The following is a 27332-nucleotide window of genomic DNA, read 5'->3' as shown; positions in this document are numbered from 1 at the left end:
CAGCCCAAGTTCTCATCTGGCTATCAAGCAGGTATAAGACAATAAACCTGGACTGCTGAAATGTTGTAGCTGATCTGAAAAAAGAACATGAATTCAAAATTTTGCAATTCTACAAGAAAGTCAGAAAAGACTTCTTGCCTCCATTATAACGAGTTAGAGAAGCAAGGTGTACATCTGGAGCAAGGGTAGCAGGTGATGTCATTGCTAGGGGCAACAGAGAGACCGAATTGGCATTGGTTACTGAGTGTTGCTCACAATGACTCCCAGAGCGATCATTCAAGATCTCATTCCATGCATCAATTAATGGAATCACAAAGTCATGCACACACAGATTCATTTCAATCAAAGAAAAAGCAGACTCAATGCATGCATGCAAAATTATGTTACTCTTAGCAGTGTAAAATTCCTAGAAATGTTTTAGATCATTCTCCAATTCATAAATCAAAGCTTCAATTTCCCATTTTTCAAACGGAGGATTCCATTCATTCTTGTCAGGAACTAATTAATTATTCTGGGCATAATTTACAGTTAGACCAGTCCGCAGGAAGCTAGCTGGAGTAGACTTGGCTTGGTTTACTCCTGACAGAGAATCATCTTGACTAACTGGATCATTACTAGGAACCTGATGCATGGTTGCTAAGGGCAATAACAAAACAGAATGAGCCTTTTTCTTTACAGAAGGTAATTACTTAGGGATTCTCAGCATCACAGGATCAAAAATGGAACGTCTTAAGTTAGTGCGACTACACAAATGACTGGTTGCTATGGGCAATGACACTGCAGGTTGAGAAAGCTGATTGGAATCACCTACATCCTGATTGTTTTTGGATACAGCTGACTGACTAGCTGCTAGTAGTTCATTGAGAGGGTAAGGTAATGGGGATATTCTTAACCAGTTATGGATCACAAAAGCTATGCATTCTAGAAGCTTTTCTCTCAAATTAGAGTGATTCAAAACATCAATTGCCCAACCAAAAAGTTTACCTTTGAACAGAATGTAAACAAACTGACCAGACCAATTAGAGACAGGTGTAGCTTGGAACTCTGGGTTTGACAAAAATCTAACACATTCATGTAAAAATTTGTCTGCAGTTTCAGGGTCAAGCTTTTCAAATATTTTAAAAGACAAAGAACCATAACACACGGTGTCAGAGGCCTCCGCCATGTGATTTTGTGTATGTCCCATCATAATGTAATGCTGGGGGGTCATACTTTCTGACCACCCAGCACAACAAGGCTAAGAGTTGGATATTGGAAGAGGCTACACAGGCTGCCCAGAGCAATTGCATCTCTGGGCTTCTGATAAGACGCAATAGCAGCGCAGTGCGATGTTGTGCTGCTCTTGCGATAGCAAACATTCAGACAGATACAAGACAGACTGGAGTGAGGTAGCCAATAACAACCGCAGCAATGGCTACCTCGCAAGGACAGGACTAGGAGGACAGAGGCTGACAGAATGAATGCTTGCTAATCTAGTCACTGCCTCAGTGAAAGTAAGCATTCACAAAGACAAGAGTGAGGTAAACCAATAGCAAGCGCAGCAATGGCTACCTCGCAAGGACAGGACTAGGCTAGCTAAGCACGGGTGATCACGTTAAGCGGCACTGATATATCACCGTAACACGAATACAAGGAAAATAACAAATGCTGACTAGAATATGTATATATTGGCGATGAACCAATATATAACATAAGCAAGGACACTAGCTAGATCTGAACTGGAGCAATACAGCGAACTAACTAGGTGTAACGATTGGTGTCAGCAAATATCAGATGTCTGATTATTAGGTGATCTGGAGTATCACCAATAATCCAGACACTATTCCTGATTATGTGGTGATCTGCAGAATCACCAATAATGCAAGTATAGCAAGGCAAATGATGTGATAGCTAAATACAGAGGTAAGTGCTTGGTGCAACAGTATGTGCTGATAGGTTTAAAGATACCTCACCAGAGGAGCTGGTGTGTACTAACAGTACAGCGGCTCCTCACCAGTGACAAGGGCTCACTGGTGAGAGTAGAGTGGTCAGACTAATCGAGTTGGCAACAGACAGGCAGATAAGGTACAAAATTAGAAGGCAGAGGCAAGAAGATAAACAGGCAGAGTCGGCAACAAGATCACATGGGCAAAGGTACAAAAGCGTAAAGCGAAAGAGTAGTCAGAACGAGCCAGAGTCATACACAGATAATATACAGTCTTCAAATGCTTTATAATTATAGCTATCAAAGGTCTGAGCGCTAACACGAAGTATTTGCAACAGCAGACAAGTTGCGAGTGACTCTGCCAAGCTTAAGAAGCGGAGGAGACCCTGAAGCACGCCCACACAAGTTAGCCAATCGTTAGCGTGCCCTCTGACGTCAGCCGACCGGCCGGTCAGCTAACGCGCCTCCTCCCCGCATAAAGGTCCTGCCTGTGAGCGCGCGCACGCGCTAATGCGACCCTATGTGCGGCAGAGAGACCTGTCCTCGGCGTGCTAGATGCCCGAGATGCAGGGACATTGCTAGGCAGGGAGGCAGAGGTAGCTGCGGTGGTAGCGCTGTTCACTGCAGCTGCCTCACCATTGTTTATTACACTAGGCAATATAAACAATACAAATTCTCTGCACTAGAAGGAGTATGTATATATGTCCCCGTGGGAAATATATAATCGTAGCTCCACAAGATAACTGAACTAGAAAGTAACAAGACAAGGAATATTATTCACAGTATCAAAAGGACCCAGTAACAGCTTAGACAGAGCTGAAACTATGACGGGCGAGGTCTAAAAGGGGAGGCAGATTTTTATGCTGGCATCAGCCAATGGATGCAAGCATGCAAATCTCCACATAGCTGAATGGTAATCATTCAATCCTGAGCTGGCTTGGTTACCATTTGCTAGCTGAAAGACTATCTGTACCAATGCATGCAGTCCTATGCAACAACATGCATGCAGGAAATCCAGGGCTATCTGGCTGCAGTTCAGCTGTAGTAAGCCATTGGTGGAATGATGACAGCATTCTGAGCTGCCCAGAACTGCAGAGCAATTGCAAATGACAATGTGACTCACTACGAATGCACAACCGAATGCAGACTGACAAGCCAGAACTGTCCGTTTGCGGCTATACTGCAATAGACAGAACACGCCACAGGAGGAATCCTTACACAGTGAAAGGTATACACTGACTGCTGGTATAATACAATGTGCAGTTACACAGATGCAGTGAAAGGTATACACTTACTGCTGGTATAATACAATGTGCAGTCACACAGATGCAGTGAAATGTACTGACTGCTGGTATAATACAATGTGCAGTCCCACAGATGCAGTGAAAGGTACTGACTGCTGGTATAATACAATGTGCAGTCACACAGATGCAGTGAAAGGTATACACTGACTGCTGGTATAATACAATGTGCAGTCACACAGATACAAGGAAAGGTACTGACTGCTGGTATAATACAATATGCAGTCACACAGATGCAGTGAAAGGTATACACTTACTGCCGGTATAATACAATGTGCAGTCACACGGATGCAGTGAAAGGTATACACTGACTGTGCTGGACCTGGCACAGTATAGCAAATATAGTATAGCAATTATGCAGTGTAAGTGGCACACACGCACAAAAATAAAAACACATCACAAGAACATTATTTTTTGCTCTTTTGCAGCAACAAATATCAGCACGGAGCAAGCTAACAAGACCTAGCTAACGATTTCCCTATCTCTGCAGCAACCTCTCCCTTCTCTCACTAAAGCAGGCAACAGACAGAATGAGAAAATGGCCGATGCTGGTGCCTTTTATAAGGGGGGGGTGGGGGTCCAGGAGGGACCATGTGTCTGTTGACTGTGATGTAGACTCATTGTAGACACATTGTAGAGGGTCAAAGTTTAGCCCAATGATGTAGTATAGGGGGCGGGTTGAACTCGCTATGTGTTCGCGTTTCGACAGGTGAACCGTTCGGGCCATCTTTAATGAGGAGACAGGTCTCCTCCACTCCAGGCTGTGTGACTCACACAGCTTCTCCTCCCCTCCAGGCTTCCTGCGTGCACAGCGTCTTCTCCCCTCCAGGCTGCCAGGCAAGTGAGAGCAATGTGGGCAATGTGGGCAAATAGCTTCAGGAGGATTATGAAGCTATTTGCTATGTATGAAGGGGGGAGGATTGAACTAGGGATATGTAGGTTAGAAGGCTTGTTGAAGAATGTTCATGCCATGTAGGGGGGAAGGCTTCTGCTGCTGCTATTCACTAGGCTTGGGGGGAAGGTGAGGAGATGAATCCTTATGTATACTGGGGGGGGGGGGGGCAGGGCAGGTAGATCCTGTGGACTCTGCAGGTTGTAAAGAAGCTCACGAGCCAAAAAAGTGTGGGCACCCCTGGTCTAAACTTTCCTCTTTTTTCATTGTAGCTAGGTACTTTAAAGGGATACTGTAGGGGGTCGGGGGAAAATGAGTTGAACTTACCCGGGGCTTCTAATGGTCCCCCGCAGACATCCTGTGTTGGCGCAGCCACTCACTGATGCTCCGGCCCCGCCTCCAGTTCACTTCTGGAATTTCTGACTTTAAAGTCAGAAAACCACTGCGCCTCCGTTGCCGTGTCCTCGATCCCGCTGATGTCACCAAGAGCGCACAGCGCAGGCCCAGTATGGTCTGTGTCTGCTCAGTACACTCCTGGTGACATCAGCGGGAGTGAGGACATGGCAACGCAGGCGCAGTGGTTTTCTGAGTTTAAAGTCAGAAATTCCAGAAGTGAACTGGAGGCGGGGCCGGAGCATCGGTGAGTGGCTGCGCCAACACAGAATGTCTGCGGTGGACCATTAGAAGCCCCGAGTAAGTTCAACTCATTTTCCCCCGACCCCCTACAGTATCCCTTTAAGTCTCGGTTCACACTCGAGATAAAAAACTGATCTGCGTAAAACCATATTCAACTAAAATGGATACGTTTTTAGGATGTCAGTTTTGTATCCATGCCATTAGTGTGCGGTCACTATGACATCCATCGATCTGGTAAAATCATTGCAGACCCGTTTTCGATTTTGGCAGAACAGATCTCTTCTAACAGAGCAATGGGAACGGATCCATAGGTTAACATTAGATCGGTTACCATGCGTTAGGATCATTTCCACCACCATCTGCTAACAGTCTGTTTTTTAGTGCCAGTGTAAACCAGGCCTTATGCTGCATACTTCTGTATGGCTCCCAGGTGTTCTTCTGTGACATGTCAGGTGCTGTATAGAAGTATGCTGCAGCATAGCTCCCGCTGCAGAGAAGAGCAGAGGAGAGGTATGTGAACTTGTCCAACCACAGTATTTGAAGAGTATCTGTAGTAAAAAAAAAGTGCCCCTGGGAGATACTTACCTCAGCAGTGGGAAGCCTCTGGATCCTAATGAGGCTTCCCTTTGCTTCCTTAGCACCCCAATCCAGCGCTGGCCTGGCCCCCTGGAAAGTCTGCACTGGCGCACTGCAGCTTTCACCCATGACTTGCCCTGAACAATGCACTTGCAGGTGCAGTAGCTGCTTTCCGGTTGGGCTTTGGCGGAAATAGCCAAGCCTGATCTGGTCCGCTCTACTACGCAGGCAGCTTGTGTCTGTGCAGTAGAATCAACCCTATCGGGCACAGCTATTTCCGCCCGAGCAAGAAGCGGATACTGCGCCTGCGCGAGGCTCTCAGTGTAAATATTAGGGTGTCAATTTTGCCGGGGAGCCAGTGCTGGATCCATGCTGCAGAGCAGGTCAGGCTTCCCCTCCTGAGGTAAGTACCCCAGGCCGATTTTTACCTTACAGGTTCCCTTAAAACTACCATGCTCTGCTGCGCTACTCTGAGTTGCAGTAGTCCTATCTGAGCTGCAGCTACAGGGCAGCACTGGAGGGGGCCTTTGAGATACACAAGTGACATGAATGTCGTATGTATGTATGTATGTATGTATGTTTAGTGTTCACTCTCATATGTCTTTGCTTCTGGTTACTGGAGTTCAGTACCTGGGTATTATCTGAGTTCAATTCCAGATGTCCTGAATCCTGCTACAGCCAGTGTGAGTGGGTAAACGTGGGATAATGGTGCATAAGATACGCACGCATACTGAGTAAGTCATTGTTTTCCCAGTCAGTGAGCACGGGGTGTCCACTCTCGGCTGTGTTGTATTGCGCAAAAGCGGATATCATAGATTTGTACTGTGATCACATGCCTACGACAGCAACCGTATATGTGGTTGTGTGTGTTATGGTTTAGGGAGTATAATTGGGTTGGGAAAACGCTTGGATTTGCTGAGACCAACAGACGTGATGGATTATGTCGCCAGGTGTTTTCCCCTACGGAGGATTGATGGAGTCCCCTCTTCCTTGGGTGATATTGCTACAACACTTGGTAAAGAAATGTTTATGCATGCTTACTAATAATTACTAACCCTTAAACTATGATTCTGCAAGTCTAGATAATTATTATAACAGGATTGTAGCTCAATAAATATTATTGTACCTTTCCTCATATTTTGCTGCAATTCATTTTACCCACTACGGTGGTGAGCGAAGTTAGAGGGTTTAAAAACCCTTCCCGTGAGGCAAAATAGCCCTTGGGATGGGAAGAGAAGTGCACCCCTCCTCAGACGAAGCAGGTTACTTTGAGCGCTTTGATGCGCTTTCAACGCAAGAGTAATTTGGGGCTCTGGTGATTGCAGGCCCCAAATTACATCTCCCTCTGAGGGGGAATAGTATTTAACGCTCAAGAAGTTTAGCTGCAGCAGGGAGAGCCGTCATTCGGCTTGCCTTGCGCCCAACTCACTAGCGAACGTACAATATGAATGCCCCTCAGAGAACCTATGCCCTGAAGCGAAAGGAAAGGGGGGGGGGCAGTTGAAGAAAATGGGCCTTGAGCGATAAAAAGTACAAATCCGGCCCTGTCTGCTATTGTGGGGGTTGCAGAGGCTAAAGTTATGCCACTGTCTACAGGTGTTTTTATAAATGTCATCATAATTCTTCATCAAGAGATGGTATTTGGCAGATAAAATTACTTCTATTACAATAGTGGTGACCCATTTTTTTCCTCATTCTGTATACTGTTTATAAAATGATTAAAAAAATATGGCTTCTTTACTTGAACAGCAGCTCCAAGCATCAGTGAAATCAGCTTTTCCATTTCTTGAAAGGAAATAACTAGGAGAAAAAGAGAAAATGGTTGTGGAGTAAATGATACAATACACACAGATAACATAAGACATATTGATCTGATGTCAAAGCATAATATTTCCTATCATACCCCTGGCAAATGTAACTAGTTTGCCAGAACAGGTGTTCTTCAAAGTGCCTAAATTATGTATTTGTAACACCCCACTGGTGCTGCATACTGTACGTAAATGCAGGTGTAGGCTCGGTTACCACTTGCTGCAAAACATACCCATTGGGTACATTCTTTTGCAACTCAGAGGAACTCAGGAAGCAGATCCTATTGTTAAAAATAGAATCCACTTCCACTTGGTAAATAAAAAAAACTGATACAGAGTCCTGACCGGCTATGGGTTTCCAGATGGGCAGTTTCCCATATGGTGCAACGCATCCACTCCCGGACATAGAAACAACGTTACAATGAAGTGGAGACTGAACTTGTTCACTTTGCCCTATGCCAAAAGGACCATTGTCAATGGGAAGTAAGACTGAGTGACAAAAATAACATAGAAAGTGAATGACTCTGTGCTGTAAATTAAAAAGAAGAGCAAGAACCCAATACAAGAAAACAGTATTTTGTTAAAAGATGTTAAATACCTCATACTTCTACAAACATTTACTTACCCCAAGAAATAAGAGTACTAAAATATATTACCATATGTTTGATCAACTCCGACAGTGCATCTTAAGGATACATATGACTGGTACAAACCTTTAGATTAGTCTGGTAATACGCATTGGCCATACGCTTGTGAAGGGCAGATTACCCACAAGGCAACTGCCTCAGGCCCCATGGGACTGTCCGGTGCTGTGGCCTCAGACACCTGGTAAATCCCCTAAATGGAAGAGTGGTGAGTGGAGCAGAGTCTGCACAAAGGTACTGGTGACTGATAATAGAATAGTAGTAATAATTTTACAATCATAACCCTAATTGAAAATAATTTAGATGGGTGCTGATGGAACATGATCACTTGAACGCCATCCATTAGAAGCAGCGATTTTCCCAGCTATAATCCACCCATATCTTTATATTGAGGAATACCCACAGCTCACAGAGTACTGTAGCAGACTCTAAGCTGACACAAACTCAGTTTGGCAGAATGGTTTCAGAGATATTCCGGTCCCAGTAAAGCACGCCACAGGCTTCCAAAGTGGCACCGCCAAAAGTGACACAGTCTACACAATCAACCCTGGAGTCCTCGCCACTGGGGGGCACGGAAGTTGGTGATAAACAACTAACAGCCCCTACCCTTGCTGATATCCGGGTAATGCCAGAGGATATTAAGAGCTCTGAGCTCCCTCCATTCGGCAATAGCAGAGGTCCAACTTCGGAGCAATGCAGCAGCATGGGCATGCAATTACATACCCTGGAGGCAGCAGGCAATAAGCAGGACTTTCAATGATCCATTGGATGACTGACACACAGCGAAACATTAGCTGAACACATGCGCCAGCTCAAAGACCTCCATTATAGGGGACGGATGTGTAACATTCGGGTGAGGGGCATCCTGGAAACAGTTTCTAAAGACCAAATTCTGAAAGCCCTGTCAGCTATCTTCATTGACCTCATGGAACGTCTGTCTGAGGGGGAGGCTGAATTTGTGCGGGGCTCTAATAGAGCTTTGAGACTGCAAGCCTCTAAATCTGAACAGTTAAGGGATATTATATGCTGTCTGGCATCCTTTTAGCTTATAGAGAACATTATGCTAGCCACCATGGGACAAGAGGAGCTTTTTTTTATTGATCATCCAGTACACTTATATCAGAACCTACAGTATCTGCCATAACACTGACAAAACGGAAGTCAGTTGCTGCAAGACATCAGGTTTGACAGAAAGGTTTCATGGTGCTTTCCTTTTGCTTTGACTGTGTCATCTGGTGGGCCGGATGTTCACACTTTGTAATGCTGTTGAGCTGCATGACTTTTGTGAAGACCTGGGTCTACCTGTAGTGGCAATTGCTAATTGGGATGGTGAATCTGTGGTTCCCAAGCTTAACTCTCGCCTCAAACCAAAGCCTCAAAGAGCCATAGGAAAGACTGGGCACGCCTGCCAACGCTCTACGAGCAGGAAATAAGAACCTCAGAGGAAATCACATTCCCCAGTTCATAGTAGGGGATCTTCTGGAGATGACTAACTGGGGATCACATGCTTGGAAGTTATACCACACTATTGGTGATTCTGCAGATCACCACATAATCAGGTATAGTGTCTGATTATTGGTGATACTGCAGATCACCTAATAATCAGACGTCTAAGTTATAACACCCAACCTTTACAGAACAGCAGACCAGATATATTCACATGGAGACACTGTACGATCGGATAGATCTGCTGACTAACACCGTTAATGATCTCATCAAAACGGTGAATTTGCAGCACACCCAGATTGACCAACTAGTGCAGACTGTTAACCGGTTAAAGGACCCTATTGCACCAGTGTTATCTCCTCCTGTGATCGAACCTAGGATGTCCCCTCCCGAGAAATTTTCGGGGCATCGCTGTGATTTTCGTAATTTCAAACACCGATGTTTATCATATTTTGAGCTACGGCCAGTCTCATGTACAGAAGGTCAGAATGTCACATTTATTAAGACATTAGTGTTGTAATGGATAGCGGAGATACGGCCGCAACAGCAAGCGGCATGGCGGCTATCTCCGCATCGCAGCTGGCGGTCTCCGCCGCGCGGTTACACGCTGGTGCTTTGCCTGGTCCTTCTATTGCTCATAGACTAAGGGCTACGCGCACGCGCACCAGGCGACAGGACCTTTATGCAACTAGAAGGGGAGTCAGCTGATCAGGCGATCAGCTGACTCCAGCTATGCTCCGGATTGGCTGAGTGACTGGGGCGGCGCTGTGGAGCGCTTGCAGTATATATAGGACAGGTCATTCAGTTGTTCCGCGTCTGCTGTTGCAAATGCTACGTGTTAGCACTCAGACCTAGTCAGATCCCAAAGTGTGCCAGAACCAGCAGGAGCTGGGGATCCACACTTAGCCAGATTCTGTTGATAGCTTAAAGTAATAATTGAATTGTATTATTTGTTGTGACCTTCTGCTAGCTTGACTACTCTTCTGTTTACTGATCCTGTACCTTTGCCTATCTGATATAGTTGCCGACTCTGCCTGAAACACTACTCTGATCTAGCTTTCTGTCTCAGTACCGTATCTGTCCGCTCGTTGCCAAATCTGCTTGTCTGACTCTCCTGTCCTCACCAGTGTGCCTAGTCACTGGTGAGGGATCCTCTGCTAGCATCACCTGCTTCACAGGTGAATACTAGCTGCAGTACTATCTGAATCACCTGCTCCTCAGGTGGTCAGTAGCTGCAGTACAGTCTGAATCACCTGCTCCTCAGGTGGTTAGTTGCTGCAGTACAGTCTTTTTCACCTGCTCCTCAGGTGAATAGTCACTACAGTACTATCCTTTCTACCTGCCCTTCAGGTGATAGTGGCTAGTGGATAGTGGATAGTGGCTACTATACAGTCTGAATCACCCGCTCTTTGGGTGATCAGTATGCTTGTTTAAACATAATTCTACCCGCTCCTCGGGTGAACTATCTCACTACTGTCTGTATCTCCAGCTTACTGGAGTTTGCATTCCTGTGTTATATAGAGATATTCCTATCTCCCAGATCCTCTGGCAAAGCGAGTATCTCTATCATTACTGTTGCACCCAGGGGAGGACTGGGACCTTTTGGCCTGGGGGGAAAACACAACCTAGAGGCCCTTTTACAGCAGTCCCAGCCCAAAGCCATATCTTCTTTGTGAGCCAACATATATAGTGTAAAGCAGCATTACATGCAATTACGTAGAGAACCCCCCTGCCCTCAGCAACCCAGGCTTGGGGTAAAAAAAGTTGCTATTAGCAGTGATCAAAAGCATTGGTCGTTCTTCAGGTGGCCACACACCATACAATTAAAAGATCCAATTTTTTAACAATTTGATAATTTCGATCAGTTGTCCCAAAAAATTTAGAACTTTTCTTTGCTTTTGATCATTAAATCCGATTGAAGTTCCAATTGTTTTCAATTTTTTGCGATTGGACATGTTGGAAATTTCAGACCAACTTTTTGAAGAATTGTATGGTGTGTGATGGATTGTCAATTACTTGATGTACAGTTCCAATTTCTGAGTTTTCAATTATGTTATTCATGATTGGGGAAAAATTGAACATAGGTGTGTGTTACATTGGTCAGATTTTTGAATTGTTACAATCAGTCAGATAAATTGATTGCTATTTGTAACGATTGTGGAACTTTCCCCGTGATCAGCGCACAACGCGTGCGCTGACAAGGCGGAAATCCTCCACAAGCGTATAATTTGCAGGAACCCAGCAAAAGGTGCTACGCACCCGTAGAGGGAAAATTCCTGTCGGCAGATGGCGCTGGGGAGTGCAGAGGAACCAATCCTCTGTACCTGCACAAATGCCAGACAGGAATTGTACAGAACGCAATCGCAAGAGAGGCGATTGCGAATGAGAATGAGCAAAAGGACAGGTTGTATGTGTGTGTGCCAATCCAGTCGCCACCCCGCAACCGCACACACACAACAGCAGATATGAAATAGGAACGCGATCGCGAGAGGTGCGATCGCCAGACAAGACACAAGGCAGATCAGAACAGAATACGAGGTTAGCAAAGGCACAGCAAATAATACAATGAGAAGATACGGAAAATAACAAATGCTAGCTAACCGCGAACACCGCACTCATTCGCAACAGTGCACGCAGTTATGCGCGGTCTCCACGTGATAAGCACAATAGAGACAAGCACGCCTAACTAACCATTAACAGACAAACATGAAACAGAGGACGCGAGCGCTTGCTTAACGGTTACCTCACCGAGCCTCCAGCAAGCGTAGCAGACAGACACACGAAAACGGGGACAAGCGAGAGATAGGATCCACAGCACTAGCGAAAAGTGGCTAGCACGATCCAAGTACAGAGTAGCAGAACAGAAGGATCCCCAGCGCCAGCGAAAAGTGGCCAGCGCGATCCCAGAAGACAGAACAGAAGGATCCCCAGCGCTAGCGAAAAGTAGCTAGCGCGATCCCAGGAGACAGAACAGAAGGATCCCCAGCGCTAGCAAAAAGTAGCTAGTGCGATCCCAGGAGACAGAGTTGCAGAACAGAAGGATCCCCAGCGCTAGCAAAAAGTAGCTAGCGCGATCCCAGGAGACAGAACAGAAGAGATAGCTGGTAGCAACCGCTGCACCAGCTATACTCCAAGAACAGAGATCAGAACCATTTCCTGTCAACCACCATAGGGACAGGACAATGGCAAACAGGCAAGACAAGACAGAACAGGCAATACAGATAATACAATCCTAACAGCACTAGGGAAATCTGCCTAGCGCAGATTTAGGAATTACTCTAAGCTGATGTTCAAACAAAGAGCAAGGCTGACACCCCACCAGGAGTGTTACATAGGACGAAATCCTTATGAACAGCGAAGCATTGTGGGAAAGACATAGTACTTATAGTACACGCCTCCAATGAATGTGGCCAGGCAATTTGCATGACAACGTATGCAAATTCCTCTGCAAGCACAAGCTGCAAAACTGACAGAAGCTGTTCTTTCCAGAGTCCTGCAGCATGCAAACCTACACAATGGTCAAAAGGCTGGCTGCCTGCACAGGCAGCTGAGCAAATCATCACACTATTCTTGAACAGATATTTTTTAAAATTGTATGGTGTGTGGCCACCTTTCCACTAGTAAGTTAGTTGGTTTGCCTCAAATCACGTCTATAGTGAAAACAAAACGAGGACTATGGTAGGGATTAGAGTGTGAGCTCCTCTCAGAACAGTCAGTGATAGGACTATGTACTCAGTAAAGTGCTGCAGAAGGTGTCAGTGCTATATAAATACATAATAATATGGTAGGACATTAGACTATGACTATGGTAGGATTAGATTGTGAGCTCCTCTGAGGACAGTCAGTGACATGACTATGTACTCTGTAAAGTGCTGCAGAAGGTGTCAGTGCTATATAAATACATAATAATAATATGCTAGGACATTAGACTATGACTATGGTAGGATTAGAGTGTGAGCTCCTCTGAGGACAGTCAGTGACATGACTATGTACTTTGTAATGTGCTGCAGAAGATGTCAGTGCTATATAAATACATAATAATAATATGGTAGGACATTAGACTATGACTATGGTAGGATTAGAGTGTGAACTCCTCTGAGGACAGTCAGTGACATGACTATGTACTCTGTAAAGTGCTGCAGAAGATGGCAGTGCTATATAAATATATAATAATAATATGGTAGGACATTAGACTATGACTATGGTGGGATTAGAGTGTGAGCTCCTCTGAGGACAGTCAGTGACATGACTATGTACTCTGTAATGTGCTGCAGAATATGTCATGTGTCAGAGAGAGAGAACAATAGAAACTATGTGGGAGAGACAGGGACAGATTCATGAACAGAAGACAAGATGGAGAGAAATGTCTGAAAGAAAAATAGGATACATAGGAAAGATGAGGGCATGGTGGGTGAGATTGAGAGGTATAGAGCATGAGGGAAAGGAGAGACAGCAGAGATCTCAGCAGGACTGCAGCCTTCTCTGTCTCATTTGGGAAGGACAGGCTTGTAAAAGAAGCAATTGCAATTGAGATAAAGGAGATAGCAGGGAAGGAGGGGGGCCTGGGAAGACACAAACACACACTGGAAGAACAAGAGATAAGGGAGAAAGTCCGGCTGGTAATTAAGGTAATCACAATTGTCAGAGTTCAGCTTACGGATGTACTGTGCAGTCCTGCCTTCCCTCCCTTCCACATGTCCCACAGATGCTTGGATGCTCCTAGCCTGACGTCACTCCTGTCTCTGTTTACCTCTGCAGATTCATTGCTGGCAGACACACTTTGAAATTGCCGGCAAGACAGAGAGGGGGCGGGGCGCCACACAGGAAGAACAATACTGTGCATTGCCTGCACATACTCACGCTGCCCGCTCAGCTAATCTTCTGTCTGGGCTGATCACTGCAGCTTCTCTTCTGACAGGACACAGCAGGGGGGAAGTGAGGGAGGAAAGACGTCGGCCCTTTCCTATTTTGTTAGGTATTCACGCAGCGGCCCAAAACACAGAGACATGAGGCGGCCCGGGGGGAGACTGCCCCCCATCCCCCCAGGCCAGTCCGCCTATGGTTGCACCAAACACCTAACTTACATTGGTTGTCCTGTTTCTGGCTATACCAGTATTATTGGTGATTCTGCAGATCACACATAATCAGGTATAGCATCTGTATTATTGGTGGTGATACTGCAGATCGCCAATGATCAGAGATATCTGTTCTCGCTGACACCAATCGTTACAGAACAGCAGACCAAAACATTATGGACGCACTGCGTGACCAAGTTGAAGTTCTGACCACCGCGGTAAACAACCTTACCGGGGTGATTAATACCCAACAGTCTCAGATTACACAACTGTCTGGGACTGTACAGCTACTTCAAACAGCCGTTGATGTAGTGCGATCCCCTCCAGTCACGGACCTTCGTATGTCCGTACCTGAAAAGTTTTCTGGACATAGATCTGACTTTCAGAATTTCAGGAATCGTGTTTTGTCTTATTTTGAGTTGAGGCTCAATCTGTCAGGATCTGAGAACCAGAGGGTAACATTTATAAAGACCCTTCTGTCAGGAGATTCACAAACATGGGCATATAGTCTGCAGGCTGAGCATGAGGCCTTATCTTCGGTTCAGGAGTTTTTTAAGGCCATGACCATTATATACGATGATCCGGATATTGCTACCACCGCTGAGAGGAAACTAAAGACTCTCAGGCAGGGTCGTAATCTGGTGGAGGTTTATGTCGCAGAGTTTAGGAGGTGGGCTGTATCAGCTAGATGGGGAATGTATGCATTGTTAGACTGTTTCCTGTCAGGATTATCTGATGCAGTTTCTGATTTGATGTTAGGGCATCCTGAACCTAAATCCCTAGACGAAGCGATTTCGTTGGCGGTACGGGTTGATCGCCGCCTTCGTTATCAGAGACAGACCCATGTGAGAAATGCTGTAAGATCTGTTTCCTACGCCTCTTCTCCACCCTCGTCACCTCAAGACGAACCGATGCAAATCGGTCACTCTAGGTTAACGCAAGTGGAAAAGAATCGCAGAAGATCAGAAAGACTCTGTCTACACTGTGCTGAGGAGGGTCATATTGTCCTAAGAAGTCGGGAAACGCTGCCGCCTAGGTGTAGTCAGAGGTAATACCCTAGGTGAGCCATTTCTACCTCTAAACAATAACCATTTGCTCCTCCCTTGCTCCATTACCTGTGAGGGTCGGGCCATGGCCAGAGGCATTCGTGGACTCGGGCTCTGCAGCTAATTTTATAGACTATGACTTTGTGAAAAAATTAGATATTCCTTTACTCCCGCTGGATCGTCAGATTCTGGTCACAGCGGTAAATGATTCTCTGTTACAGTGTAGACAGCCTCTTTCCCAGACTCCCTCGTTGCTATGTACTATAGGGGTGCTACATAAAGGAGAAACTACAGTTCTTTGTCCTGCAAATGGCAACTTCTACCATAACCTGAAATGGGGGCAAAACACTACCAGAATTCAGAAGAAATCCCAGCAGAGGTTGTTCTTCCTGCGTCAACTGAAAAGATTTGGCATGCCCAGGGAGCTGCTGACCAGCTTCTATACCGCCACCATAGAATCCATCCTCTGCTCCTCAGTCATTGTCTGGTGTGCTGGCCCATCGGCCAGCGACAAACACAAACTACAGAGAGTCATAATGAACGCAGAAAGGATCATCGGATCTCCTCTTCCACCGCTTGACCTCCTCCACTCCGCTAGGATGAGGAGGAGAGCCACCATGATCTCTCGCGACCCCTCTCACCCGGGCAGCCACTACGTCAAGCTCCTCCTGCTGGGCCGTCGCTACAGGACTATTCCTTCCAAAACTACCAGGCGGAAGAACACCTTCTTCCCCCAAGCTGTTCGGCTACTGAACTCGAACCTCCCAAGGCACACCAGCGCGCTACAGCCGGGTCGGCCAGCTGGTGCCCGCCGCTGCCTGCCTTGACTGATACCCAAATTGACTCGGGCCCTTTAACTGCACCTTACTACTAGTCACTGGACTGTACTTGCACAGCAGTGAAATAGCCAATACGAACTGATTACTGCATTTCTATTGTTCTATTGTATGTGTTGTCGTCTGTCTCATACTCTGCCTATGCCATGTGTACCCTAAATAATTCCGTTTACAGCTCTTGCTGTACTTGGCGAAATAAAGTGATTCTGAAAAGCTACTGAGCGTGCCCAGCCGGGCTGCAGCTCTCTTAAGCTGCTCCAGACCTTGTCTCAGATTTCCACACCTTTAAACCTATTTGTGCTGAAACTGGACTCAAAATACAGAGGAATTCCACCCACCACGACCAAGGCTACAACTACAACCAACCAGAACAATCGGATTACTTTGGATGGCAGAGATATAAACTGGATTGAAATCCTCCATGAAGCTTACCACTGCTGAACACACCAAGCCTTCTAACAGCTGACCTGAAACAAGACCTTCAACCTCTCTGGTAACTTGATTGCCTGTGATTGCCCTCACTCCACCCTGTGAGTAATCCTTTATACATTATCCAAGGCATATGCACCAAGTGACTATTTTCCACATTTATGTTATCATTTATCATCTAACTCTAAAACAAGGAACTTTACTTAAAATAAATCTATGATCCAACTCTGTGTAGGAATGAAAGGATTTTGCACAGATCCCCTTTGATCTCAGCAGGACTCCAGAAGTACAAGCTATCTGAACAAGTCTATTGTCTCTAATGTCAACATACAAATACTTATCAAAGGACCTTTTTTCTGCCTGCCCTCCCAAGAATCAATTACAAATTAACACCTCACTAGCTCTCCTCTTAAAATCATTTGGGATACTCAGGAAACGCAGAAGGGGGCGGAGAGGTAGTGGATCCAAGTATAAAAAACATATTTGCCCTCAGAAAAGCTTAATCACAGCTACACTCTGCAATGCCAGATCAATAAATAATAAGACTGCAACTATACATGACCTAATAGAGCTCTCTGATTTGACCTTTTTGACAGAGACCTGGCTTGGGAAACATGCAGGCCCAACTCTTGAAGCAACCGTGCCGGCCAATTATTCAGTCTTGCACTGTGAGAGACAAGTCGGCAAGGGTGGGGGGGTTGCCATATGCTTCAGATCCTCTTTGAACATAAGGCCCCTGCCCATATGCCCCACTGAAACCTTTGAATGTCTTGCAGACTTCAATGCATGGGTGGATGATCACGACTCCCACCTAGGAAGTGAACTACTTCTCATAATGAGTGAACTGGGTCTCTCTCAGGCTGTCAACCTCCCCACCCACAAGAAAGGGCACACCCTGGATCTTATATTTCATTCCGGACTTTTAATATCACACATGGATATAAACCCAGTGGTATGGTCAGACCACCACACCATCCACTTCTCTCTGACAGCACCAGCGATAAAACACAGAGGGAAAGAACTCATAAAATACCGTTCACTGAAAGATGTCTCACCCCAGCACGTTCAGAATACCCTCAACTTCGACGCATTAACCAATCATTGCGCAGACCCAGACTCCATGGTCCTGATGTACAACCATGCAGTGTCATCTGCCTATGACGCCCTTGCTCCAGTTCACATTAAACGGTCTACACCACTTCACCATGCACGGTGGTTTGACAGCTCACTAAAGGACCTAAAGAAAGAAGTGCGCAGACTAGAAAGGAAGTGGCGAAAATCTCAGAATTCAAAAGATAAACACACCCTTGTCTCTCACCTGGAAAGCTACCAAAATGCGATCACCAAGAAAAAATCCTCCTACCTATCACAGGAGATCGCAAAGGCCGCCAACAGGCCAGCCCAACTATTTCGCACAGTTGATAGACTATGTAATCCATCCTGTCTAAAACCTACTATAACTCCCTCAAAGGAGCTATGCGAGAAATTTGCTTGCTACTTTGCTGACAAAGTATCCTCTATTCGGTCTCTCATTCAGTCCACAGTACCTAAGACTTATTCAACTCCTGGAAATAGTGGCAAAAACAACCTAACACCCTGGACTGACTTTAAAAGTATTAGTGAGGAAGAGATCTCAGACATCCTCCGTCGCCCCTGCCAGACAACCTGCGACCTGGACCCTGGACCAACTAAACATATGCTGAAATGCCCTGACCTGCTTGGTCCAGCATTTCACAAAATAGTAAATTTCTCACTGCAAGCAGGGAGGTTTCCTACCTCTCTAAAAGAAGGAATCATCAAGCCCCTTCTTAAAAAAACCTTCCATGGATCCAGATGCTATGAGCAGCTACAGACTTGTCTCCAACCTCCCCTTCTTAGGTAAAGTTATTGAAAAGGCTGTCTATCTGCAACTTGAAACCAGGCTGTCAGTAAACAACATCCTGGACTCTCTACAATCTGGCTTTAAGAAACACCACAGCTGTGAAACAGCCCTCATCCAAGTCTGCAACGATCTGCTCATGGCAAGGGACAGAGGGGAATGCTCCATCCTAATCCTGTTGGATCTCTCAGCGGCTTTTGATACAGTTGACCATGAAACCCTGCTTAACAGACTGCAGGAGTACTGTGGCATCAGTGGATCAGTCCTCCAGTGGTTCAGATCATTCCTGACTGACAGACCACAGAGAGTATCCCTAGGTCCTATAATGTCCAAACCTGTACCTCTACAATTCGAAGTGCCACAAGGATCAATCCTATCCCCTCTGCTGTTTGCAATCTACATGTTGCCACTCGGTACACTTATCCTACGTCATGGCCTGACGTACCACTGCTACGCCGATGACACACAGCTATACCTGTCCTTCAAACCTGGTGGAACAGACCCTACCCCAAAAATAAACTCTTGGTTGGAAAAGTGTACAGCGCTCACTCTGTGCACTAAAACGCAGGAGTTATACCGTAGAACCTACATCAATTGCTATACCACAAACTAGCATAAACACAGGCTAAAGTGTGCAAAAAAAAAAAAAAAAAAAAAGTCTATGTGACTTGGAAAACAGTTCAATAGGCAATAGACCATCAAAGTCCACTCCACAGGATCGGTGTAATGTGCTACCACCAGGGTATATGTTTCTAGGCACCTCCGCAGTAATTAGTATACAGTAATACTCTCACCGATGTTTAGGGGCTGGTACCAAAGATGCCAGCAATCTCGCTTTTTATATATCTCCCCGCTGTTTCGACGACCTTCTTCCTGTAAATTACTCAAAGAAACAAGGGGGGGTACATAGCGTGAACCAGTTTGGATACCAGTATATCAGCAGACCCTCCACCAGTGCTGTAAAGCCAGTGCTGTTAAACATTCATATGGCACCCTTTGAGGTTTTGATGTATCCACATGCAGCCCGTGACACCACAAAGACTCAAAATGCGCTCACCAGATTCCTATGCTGACCCTTTATAGACCAGCTGAAGCGCTTGTGATGCCGGCTGCTGCTTTGTTTACCCTCGTGCCGTGGTTGTATTCCTTAAGAGACTCAGAAACGAAAGCTCCCATAGCATAATTCCATTTAATATACTTGTAGACACATAAAAGTTACACTCACATTTGTAAAAACGATATGCGCATATCATAAAAGACTCCTCATCTGTTGCTGTACATCCGCGTCTCTGCCGCCGTTCCGCCTGAGGCCACGCCCTACCGGTTTCGTCACGTATGACTCATCAGGGGCTCGGCCTGGCGTTGGCAGGGAGACGCTATAACCAGTGCAGTATGCAAATTACTTCCTGTATGCTGTAGCGCGATCATACGCGCCGTTAGGCTAATAAGCATACCTGCTTAATACATAACATTAGCCATCAATGAGCGACATTGGACCTGAAGCTTCCTTCCGTGAATTAAAAACATAGACTAACTGTAGACGTGATATACATATAGGTACTTAGTGTCAGTCTCTATCCCACCTATCTAGTGATGTGATTCGTACATTATAGAGTGTGCATCCTCTAAACCTCCTCCATACAACTATACACTCCTTTGTGTCGTGATGAATCAGTGCAAATACATATATACACCACACATACAATATGTAATTATATAGAACATATATAAACCCAGGGAATTGTCTCAGTGTGTGACAAAGTCACACATTGATACCAGCTGCGCCCACCTACGAACACCTCTCTCCAATTAGACCCCCCTATTGTGACATACCCCTTCATCAAACCTACAATAGACCTGTGACATATGTAAGTGATTAAACAGTAATCTTTGGTATTAGATTTGATTTAATTTAGTCCCAATTGGGACCTTACTACCCTTACCCCAAATTTGACCTTATGACAACCATATACAGATGTCACATGTCCCTAAATACACATATATATATTCGTGCTAATTATCAAGTTCCATATGGTGTCCCCCAAAAGACCTGTGACATACATCCAGAATTCACAAAGTCCCCAAATACATGGTGTAATCAATGAAGCTGCCCCCTAAATTTGGATCAGTGGGCCTCAATGGATGTCACACGTCCTATTTCCCGGCCTTATGTTCTGGCCAGTGAATCGTAAATATTTGTTAAGGCCCATAAGCCACTAATACTTCAATAACCCCATTATACTCATCTGGCTAGCTCCCGCAGCCCTAGACGTACCCATACATAAAGCTTAAAAACTGCTAGTAACTAAAACCAAACATAAAATCTCATTTAATATAGACCCATCAGGGCCTAATCCCTATGTATAAAACATGTGACCAATGACTGTGTCTCCTCAACCTAAGCCTGTATATTTCCCTAATAGTCTGTTAATGCTAATCATTGGCTATAAAGCAATTTAGATCTAACTCAATATTCAAACCTCTCGGGCTCATTGTTTGCATATTAAAAATCCATTTCGTTTCCATTTTAGAGATCTCACGGATTTTATGGCATCCTCGCCATCTGGTGGTAAGTTTCTGTAGTGCACTGATACTTGCACTCATATTTGCAACCGGTGGTTAGTCAATTATCTCTGCTATTAAGGGATACAAAACAGTTCTTACAGACTTTGGAACACATAGAGGTAGGGGAAAACGATCTCCTGGTCACAGCTGACGTTTCGGCCCTATATACAATCATCCCCCATGCTGAAGCACTGAGGACAGTAACACAGGCACTCAACATATATACCGAGTTAAAACAGGAGCAAATTCGGTTTATTGTACAACTATTACAGTTTTCACTTACCCACAATTACTTCTGGTACGGAAACCAATTCTACTTGCAAACACTTGGATGTGCTATGGGAGCGAAATATGCCCCAAGTGTAGCGAACATCTTTATGGATGACTGGGAAGTGGGGGTCCTTGCCTGTCCGCAAAGCAATCAGGTTATGTCATGGAGGAGATATATAGATGACCTGGTATGGGTCTGGAGAGGCAGTGAAATACAGCTAGAGACATACTTAAAGTGGCTAAATGGGAATAACAAAGGAATTGTCCTCACAGCCAAATGGGACAAACAATGTATAGATTTCCTGGATCTGGTTGTGTATAAGGATGAGGGTAAATTGGGCACTAGAACGTTTTTTAAAAAGACGGATAGAAATGCCTATATTCCCATTAAAAGTTGCCATCATAGGAATTGGCTTAATGCCATTCCGAGAGGTCAATTTACCAGGATAAGGAGGAACTGTACAAGGGTGCCGGATTATGAGGACCAGTCGGAAATGCTCCTCCAAAGGTTTGTAAATAAGGGATACCACGAACCACCACTGAGGAGTGAAATACAGAGGATTAAGAACATAAATAGAGAAGATATACTTAGGGATAAGCAAAAAGCACATAGTAATGGAGAATATGACTTTGCGATCTGTTTAGATTATAACACACAACATAAGGAGGTCGAGCAAATTATAAAAAGATACTGGGGTTTATTAAGGAATGACCCAGTTCTGAGGGTAAATATACCCCTTCAACCTAAATTCATATACAGAAGGGCCAACAATGTACAAAGAAGTATAGTTAAAACCTGTATTGAAGAACCTAAGGTCAGAAATAAAACTGATCTGTGCGGACAAAAAGGATTCTTCCCCTGTAAACAATGCAATCCATGCTTGACAGCAAAAACAGGAAGAAGAAGTGCTAATGTTTCAAACATCACAGGGGAGAGCTTTCCTATCAGAGAGTTTATCACATGCGGCAGTACACATGTTGTGTACCTGATTTGGTGCCCATGTGGGCTTCAATATATTGGAAGAACAAAAAGGATGTTGAAATCACGCATCAATGAACATATTAAGAATATAGAAAAGGGCTTTAAAAGCCATAGTGTTTCAAGGCATTTTGCCGAGAAACATGGATGCAATCCTGAAGTTATGCACTTTAGTGCACTACAGAAACTTACCACCAGATGGCGAGGATGCCATAAAATCCGTGAGATCTCTAAAATGGAAACGAAATGGATTTTTAATATGCAAACAATGAGCCCGAGAGGTTTGAATATTGAGTTAGATCTAAATTGCTTTATAGCCAATGATTAGCATTAACAGACTATTAGGGAAATATACAGGCTTAGGTTGAGGAGACACAGTCATTGGTCACATGTTTTATACATAGGGATTAGGCCCTGATGGGTCTATATTAAATGAGATTTTATGTTTGGTTTTAGTTACTAGCAGTTTTTAAGCTTTATGTATGGGTACGTCTAGGGCTGCGGGAGCTAGCCAGATGAGTATAATGGGGTTATTGAAGTATTAGTGGCTTATGGGCCTTAACAAATATTTACGATTCACTGGCCAGAACATAAGGCCGGGAAATAGGACGTGTGACATCCATTGAGGCCCACTGATCCAAATTTAGGGGGCAGCTTCATTGATTACACCATGTATTTGGGGACTTTGTGAATTCTGGATGTATGTCACAGGTCTTTTGAGGACACCATATGGAACTTGATAATTAGCACGAATATATATATGTGTATTTAGGGACATGTGACATCTGTATATGGTTGTCATAAGGTCAAATTTGGGGTAAGGGTAGTAAGGTCCCAATTGGGACTAAATTAAATCAAATCTAATACCAAAGATTACTGTTTAATCACTTACATATGTCACAGGTCTATTGTAGGTTTGATGAAGGGGTATGTCACAATAGGGGGGTCTAATTGGAAAGAGGTGTTCGTAGGTGGGCGCAGCTGGTATCAATGTGTGACTTTGTCACACACTGAGACAATTCCCTGGGTTTATATATGTTCTATATAATTACATATTGTATGTGTGGTGTATATATGTATTTGCACTGATTCATCACGACACAAAGGAGTGTATAGTTGTATGGAGGAGGTTTAGAGGATGCACACTCTATAATGTACGAATCACATCACTAGATAGGTGGGATAGAGACTGACACTAAGTACCTATATGTATATCACGTCTACAGTTAGTCTATGTTTTTAATTCACGGAAGGAAGCTTCAGGTCCAATGTCGCTCATTGATGGCTAATGTTATGTATTAAGCAGGTATGCTTATTAGCCTAACGGCGCGTATGATCGTGCTACAGCATACAGGAAGTAATTTGCATACTGCACTGGTTATAGCGTCTCCCTGCCAACGCCAGGCCGAGCCCCTGATGAGTCATACGTGACGAAACCGGTAGGGCGTGGCCTCAGGCGGAACGGCGGCAGAGACGCGGATGTACAGCAACAGATGAGGAGTCTTTTATGATATGCGCATATCGTTTTTACAAATGTGAGTGTAACTTTTATGTGTCTACAAGTATATTAAATGGAATTATGCTATGGGAGCTTTCGTTTCTGAGTCTCTTAAGGAATACAACCACGGCACGAGGGTAAACAAAGCAGCAGCCGGCATCACAAGCGCTTCAGCTGGTCTATAAAGGGTCAGCATAGGAATCTGGTGAGCGCATTTTGAGTCTTTGTGGTGTCACGGGCTGCATGTGGATACATCAAAACCTCAAAGGGTGCCATATGAATGTTTAACAGCACTGGCTTTACAGCACTGGTGGAGGGTCTGCTGATATACTGGTATCCAAACTGGTTCACGCTATGTACCCCCCCTTGTTTCTTTGAGTAATTTACAGGAAGAAGGTCGTCGAAACAGCGGGGAGATATATAAAAAGCGAGATTGCTGGCATCTTTGGTACCAGCCCCTAAACATCGGTGAGAGTATTACTGTATACTAATTACTGCGGAGGTGCCTAGAAACATATACCCTGGTGGTAGCACATTACACCGATCCTGTGGAGTGGACTTTGATGGTCTATTGCCTATTGAACTGTTTTCCAAGTCACATAGACTTTTTTTTTTTTTTTTTTTTTGCACACTTTAGCCTGTGTTTATGCTAGTTTGTGGTATAGCAATTGATGTAGGTTCTACGGTATAACTCCTGCGTTTTAGTGCACAGAGTGAGCGCTGTACACTTTTCCAACCATTTGTCTTAGGGAGGTGATACCCCCCCACGTGTGTAGCGATCCTCTGGGGTACTGTCTGGCTTTTAATTAATACAAATCATACAGTTTAAAGAGGTAAAGGGGAGGGAGGAGCGCCCAGACCACATAGTTCTTAAAAATAAACTCTTGCTTAGCTGAGCTACAGGCATGGATGAATGATAACTGGTTGAAACTGAATGCTGACAAAACTGAGGTCCTGTTTGTCCAAAGCCAGCACTCGCCATCAAAACAGCTCTATCCTAAAGCAACACCAATCAGGATTGGGAATTCAGACATAAACAGCTCCAACCTTGTGCGCAGCCTTGGCGTACTAATCGATGGGGAATTGAGTTTCAGAAACCAAATTTCATCTGTAGTTAAATCTTCCTTCTTTCATCTGAAGAACATTGCAAAGATTAAACATCTGATTCCCCCAGAGGATCTTCCAACGCTAGTCCACGCCTTCATCACATCACGGCTGGACTACTGCAATGCCCTTTATGCTGGGCTGCAATTAGTGCAGAATGCTGCTGCCAGATTGCTAACAAACCAGCCGCGCCACTGTCACATTACACCGATCCTTCGCTCACTGCACTGGCTACCAGTAGAATGGAGAATACTCTTCAAGATTGGACTGCTGACATTCAAATCCCTGCACAATCTGGGCCCTGGATACATGAAGGACTTGCTGAAGCTGCACCACACCTCTCACAACCTCAGATCAGCAAGTTCTATAAACTTGGTCACTCCTAGAGTGCACCTCAAAAAATCTGGAGATAGAGCCTTCTGTCATGCTGCCCCTACTCTTTGGAACTCCCTACCACTCCCAGTAAAGACAGCACCATCCCTGGAGCTATTCAAATCCAGACTGAAAAGCCACCTGTTTAGCCTGGCATTTCCAGATTTATAAAATTCTTCCTCTGTACCACGATGGTCGGAGCCATGCTTATGCGCTTTGAGTCTCACGGGAGAAAAGCGCTTTACAAATGTTATTTGTTGTTGTTGTTGTTGTTGTTGATTCTGATCAGGTTGTATGCCTCCTAGAGGTCATCTCTATAATTTGTCTGGGCCCGAGAAGCTGGCTATGCAGGAGTACATTAAGGAAAATTTGGCCAAGGGTTTCATCCGTCCTTCCAGATCCCCAGCGGGGGCTGGGTTCTTTTTTTGTGCAGAAGAAGGACGGTGGGCTCAGACCTTGTATTGACTATCGGGGGTTAAATAAGATCACAGTGAAAAATCGCTATCCACTACCTTTGATAGACGATCTGTTTGCTCAGGTGACCAATGCCAGTATTTTCTCTAAACTGGACCTTTGAGGGGCATACAACCTGGTACGCATTAGGGACGGTGACGAATGGAAGACGGCGTTTAACACGCCCGACGGGCACTACGAGTATCTGCTCATGCCCTTCGGGTTGTGTAATGCGCCGGCCGTCTTCCAAGAATTGATTAATGAAGTTTTTAGGGAGGTTCTGGGAAAATTCGTGCTAGTGTATTTGGACGATATACTGATCTTTTCTCCCAATCTAACGGAACATCGTAAACATGTGAAGTTTGTGTTACGTAAATTAAGGCAGAACTCGTTGTACGCCAAGTTAGAGAAGTGTCTCTTCGAGGTCACTCAAGTGCCTTTTCTGGGATAAATTATTTCCACTTCAGGCCTTTCCATGGATCCTGAAAAAGTCTCTGCTGTGTTGGAGTGGCCGCAACCTGTAGGTTTGAAGGCACTCCAGAAATTTCTTGGCTTCGCCAATTACTACAGGAAGTTCATCAAAGGGTTTTCCTCTGTAGTATCACCCCTAACCAACCTTACCAAAAAAGGGGCTGACACTTACCTTGAGAAGGTACACTTCAAATGATTATGTGCAAACTCTGCGAATGGTAGAAACTTTACCCAATTCAACTGAGCGTCTGCCACATAACATCTTAAGAACTACTCAAGGGACTGGTTAACCCTTTCAGTCTGCCCATTAGTCTGTGGATGGTAGCCGGAGGAAAATGACAGGTTCATACCCAGATGATGACAGAAGGCCTTCCAAAACTTGGATACAAACTGGACTCCCCTATCTGACACCACATTCTCCGGGATACCATGCAACCGGAAAATGTGGTGAATGAAGAGTTCTGCCAGTTCTTGTGCAGAGGGGAGTCCGTCCAAGGGAATGAAATGGGCCATCTTGCTGAACCTATCGACTACCACCCATATGACCGTCTTTCCATCAGACCTGGGCAGTTCACCCACAAAGTCCATAGACAGGTAAGTCCATGGCTGGTCAGGCACTGGCAGGGACTGTAGAGTACCCACAGGAGCTCGTCTGGACGACTTGCTCCTGGCACAGACAGAACAGTTTCCGACAAAATCCTTACAGTCAGATACGATAGATGGCCACCAAACACATCTGTCCAGCAACTCCTGCATTCTGACAACCCCTGGGTGACCTGCATTCTTATGAGAATGAAATACATGGAGAACCGGAGGGCGTGGTTTGGCGCTCAAGTGAGATGGCTGCGTGAGAGTGAAGCTCCTCCACTGAACCCGCTTAACCGGCCCGCCGCTCGCTTCCAACACGATGCAGAAGAGCCAGAACAAACCTACAGCACCTACTAAACATCCAGGTGACCAAGGAACAACTGCTAACCGGCAGATCTCGAGCATCTTCAAACCCCAGAAGTCGGGGCCTATCTCAGGCGCGGCATCCAACATGGCTCCCGTCCAGGCCGAAGCCTCAGACTCCAGCTCCACAATAGTAATACACCAAGAAGGCACTGTGGCTGGAGGGATAGTGGTCGA

The 27332-nt window shown here is 45.1% G+C and overlaps 1 protein-coding gene across 10 annotated transcripts in view; it reads right to left on the bottom strand.

Annotated features, from left to right (window-relative positions):
• CCDC88B (coiled-coil domain containing 88B) overlaps positions 1-27332 on the bottom strand; it is a 948743-nt gene that overhangs the window by 695572 nt on the left and 225839 nt on the right. For all 10 annotated transcript variants that reach the window (XR_011024965.1, XM_068261744.1, XM_068261745.1 and 7 more), the window contains one exon: positions 7071-7129. Coding sequence is in view for 9 of the 10 variants with exons in the window: in XM_068261744.1 (XP_068117845.1) it covers positions 7071-7129 (59 nt within the window). In the remaining variant the exon portion in view is untranslated. The remainder of the gene's footprint in view (positions 1-7070; positions 7130-27332) is intronic.

Source organism: Hyperolius riggenbachi, chromosome 11, assembly GCF_040937935.1.
Source record: "Hyperolius riggenbachi isolate aHypRig1 chromosome 11, aHypRig1.pri, whole genome shotgun sequence".
NCBI classification, from domain to species: Eukaryota; Metazoa; Chordata; class Amphibia; order Anura; family Hyperoliidae; genus Hyperolius; species Hyperolius riggenbachi.
This window is presented reverse-complemented; position numbering and strand designations above follow the sequence as displayed.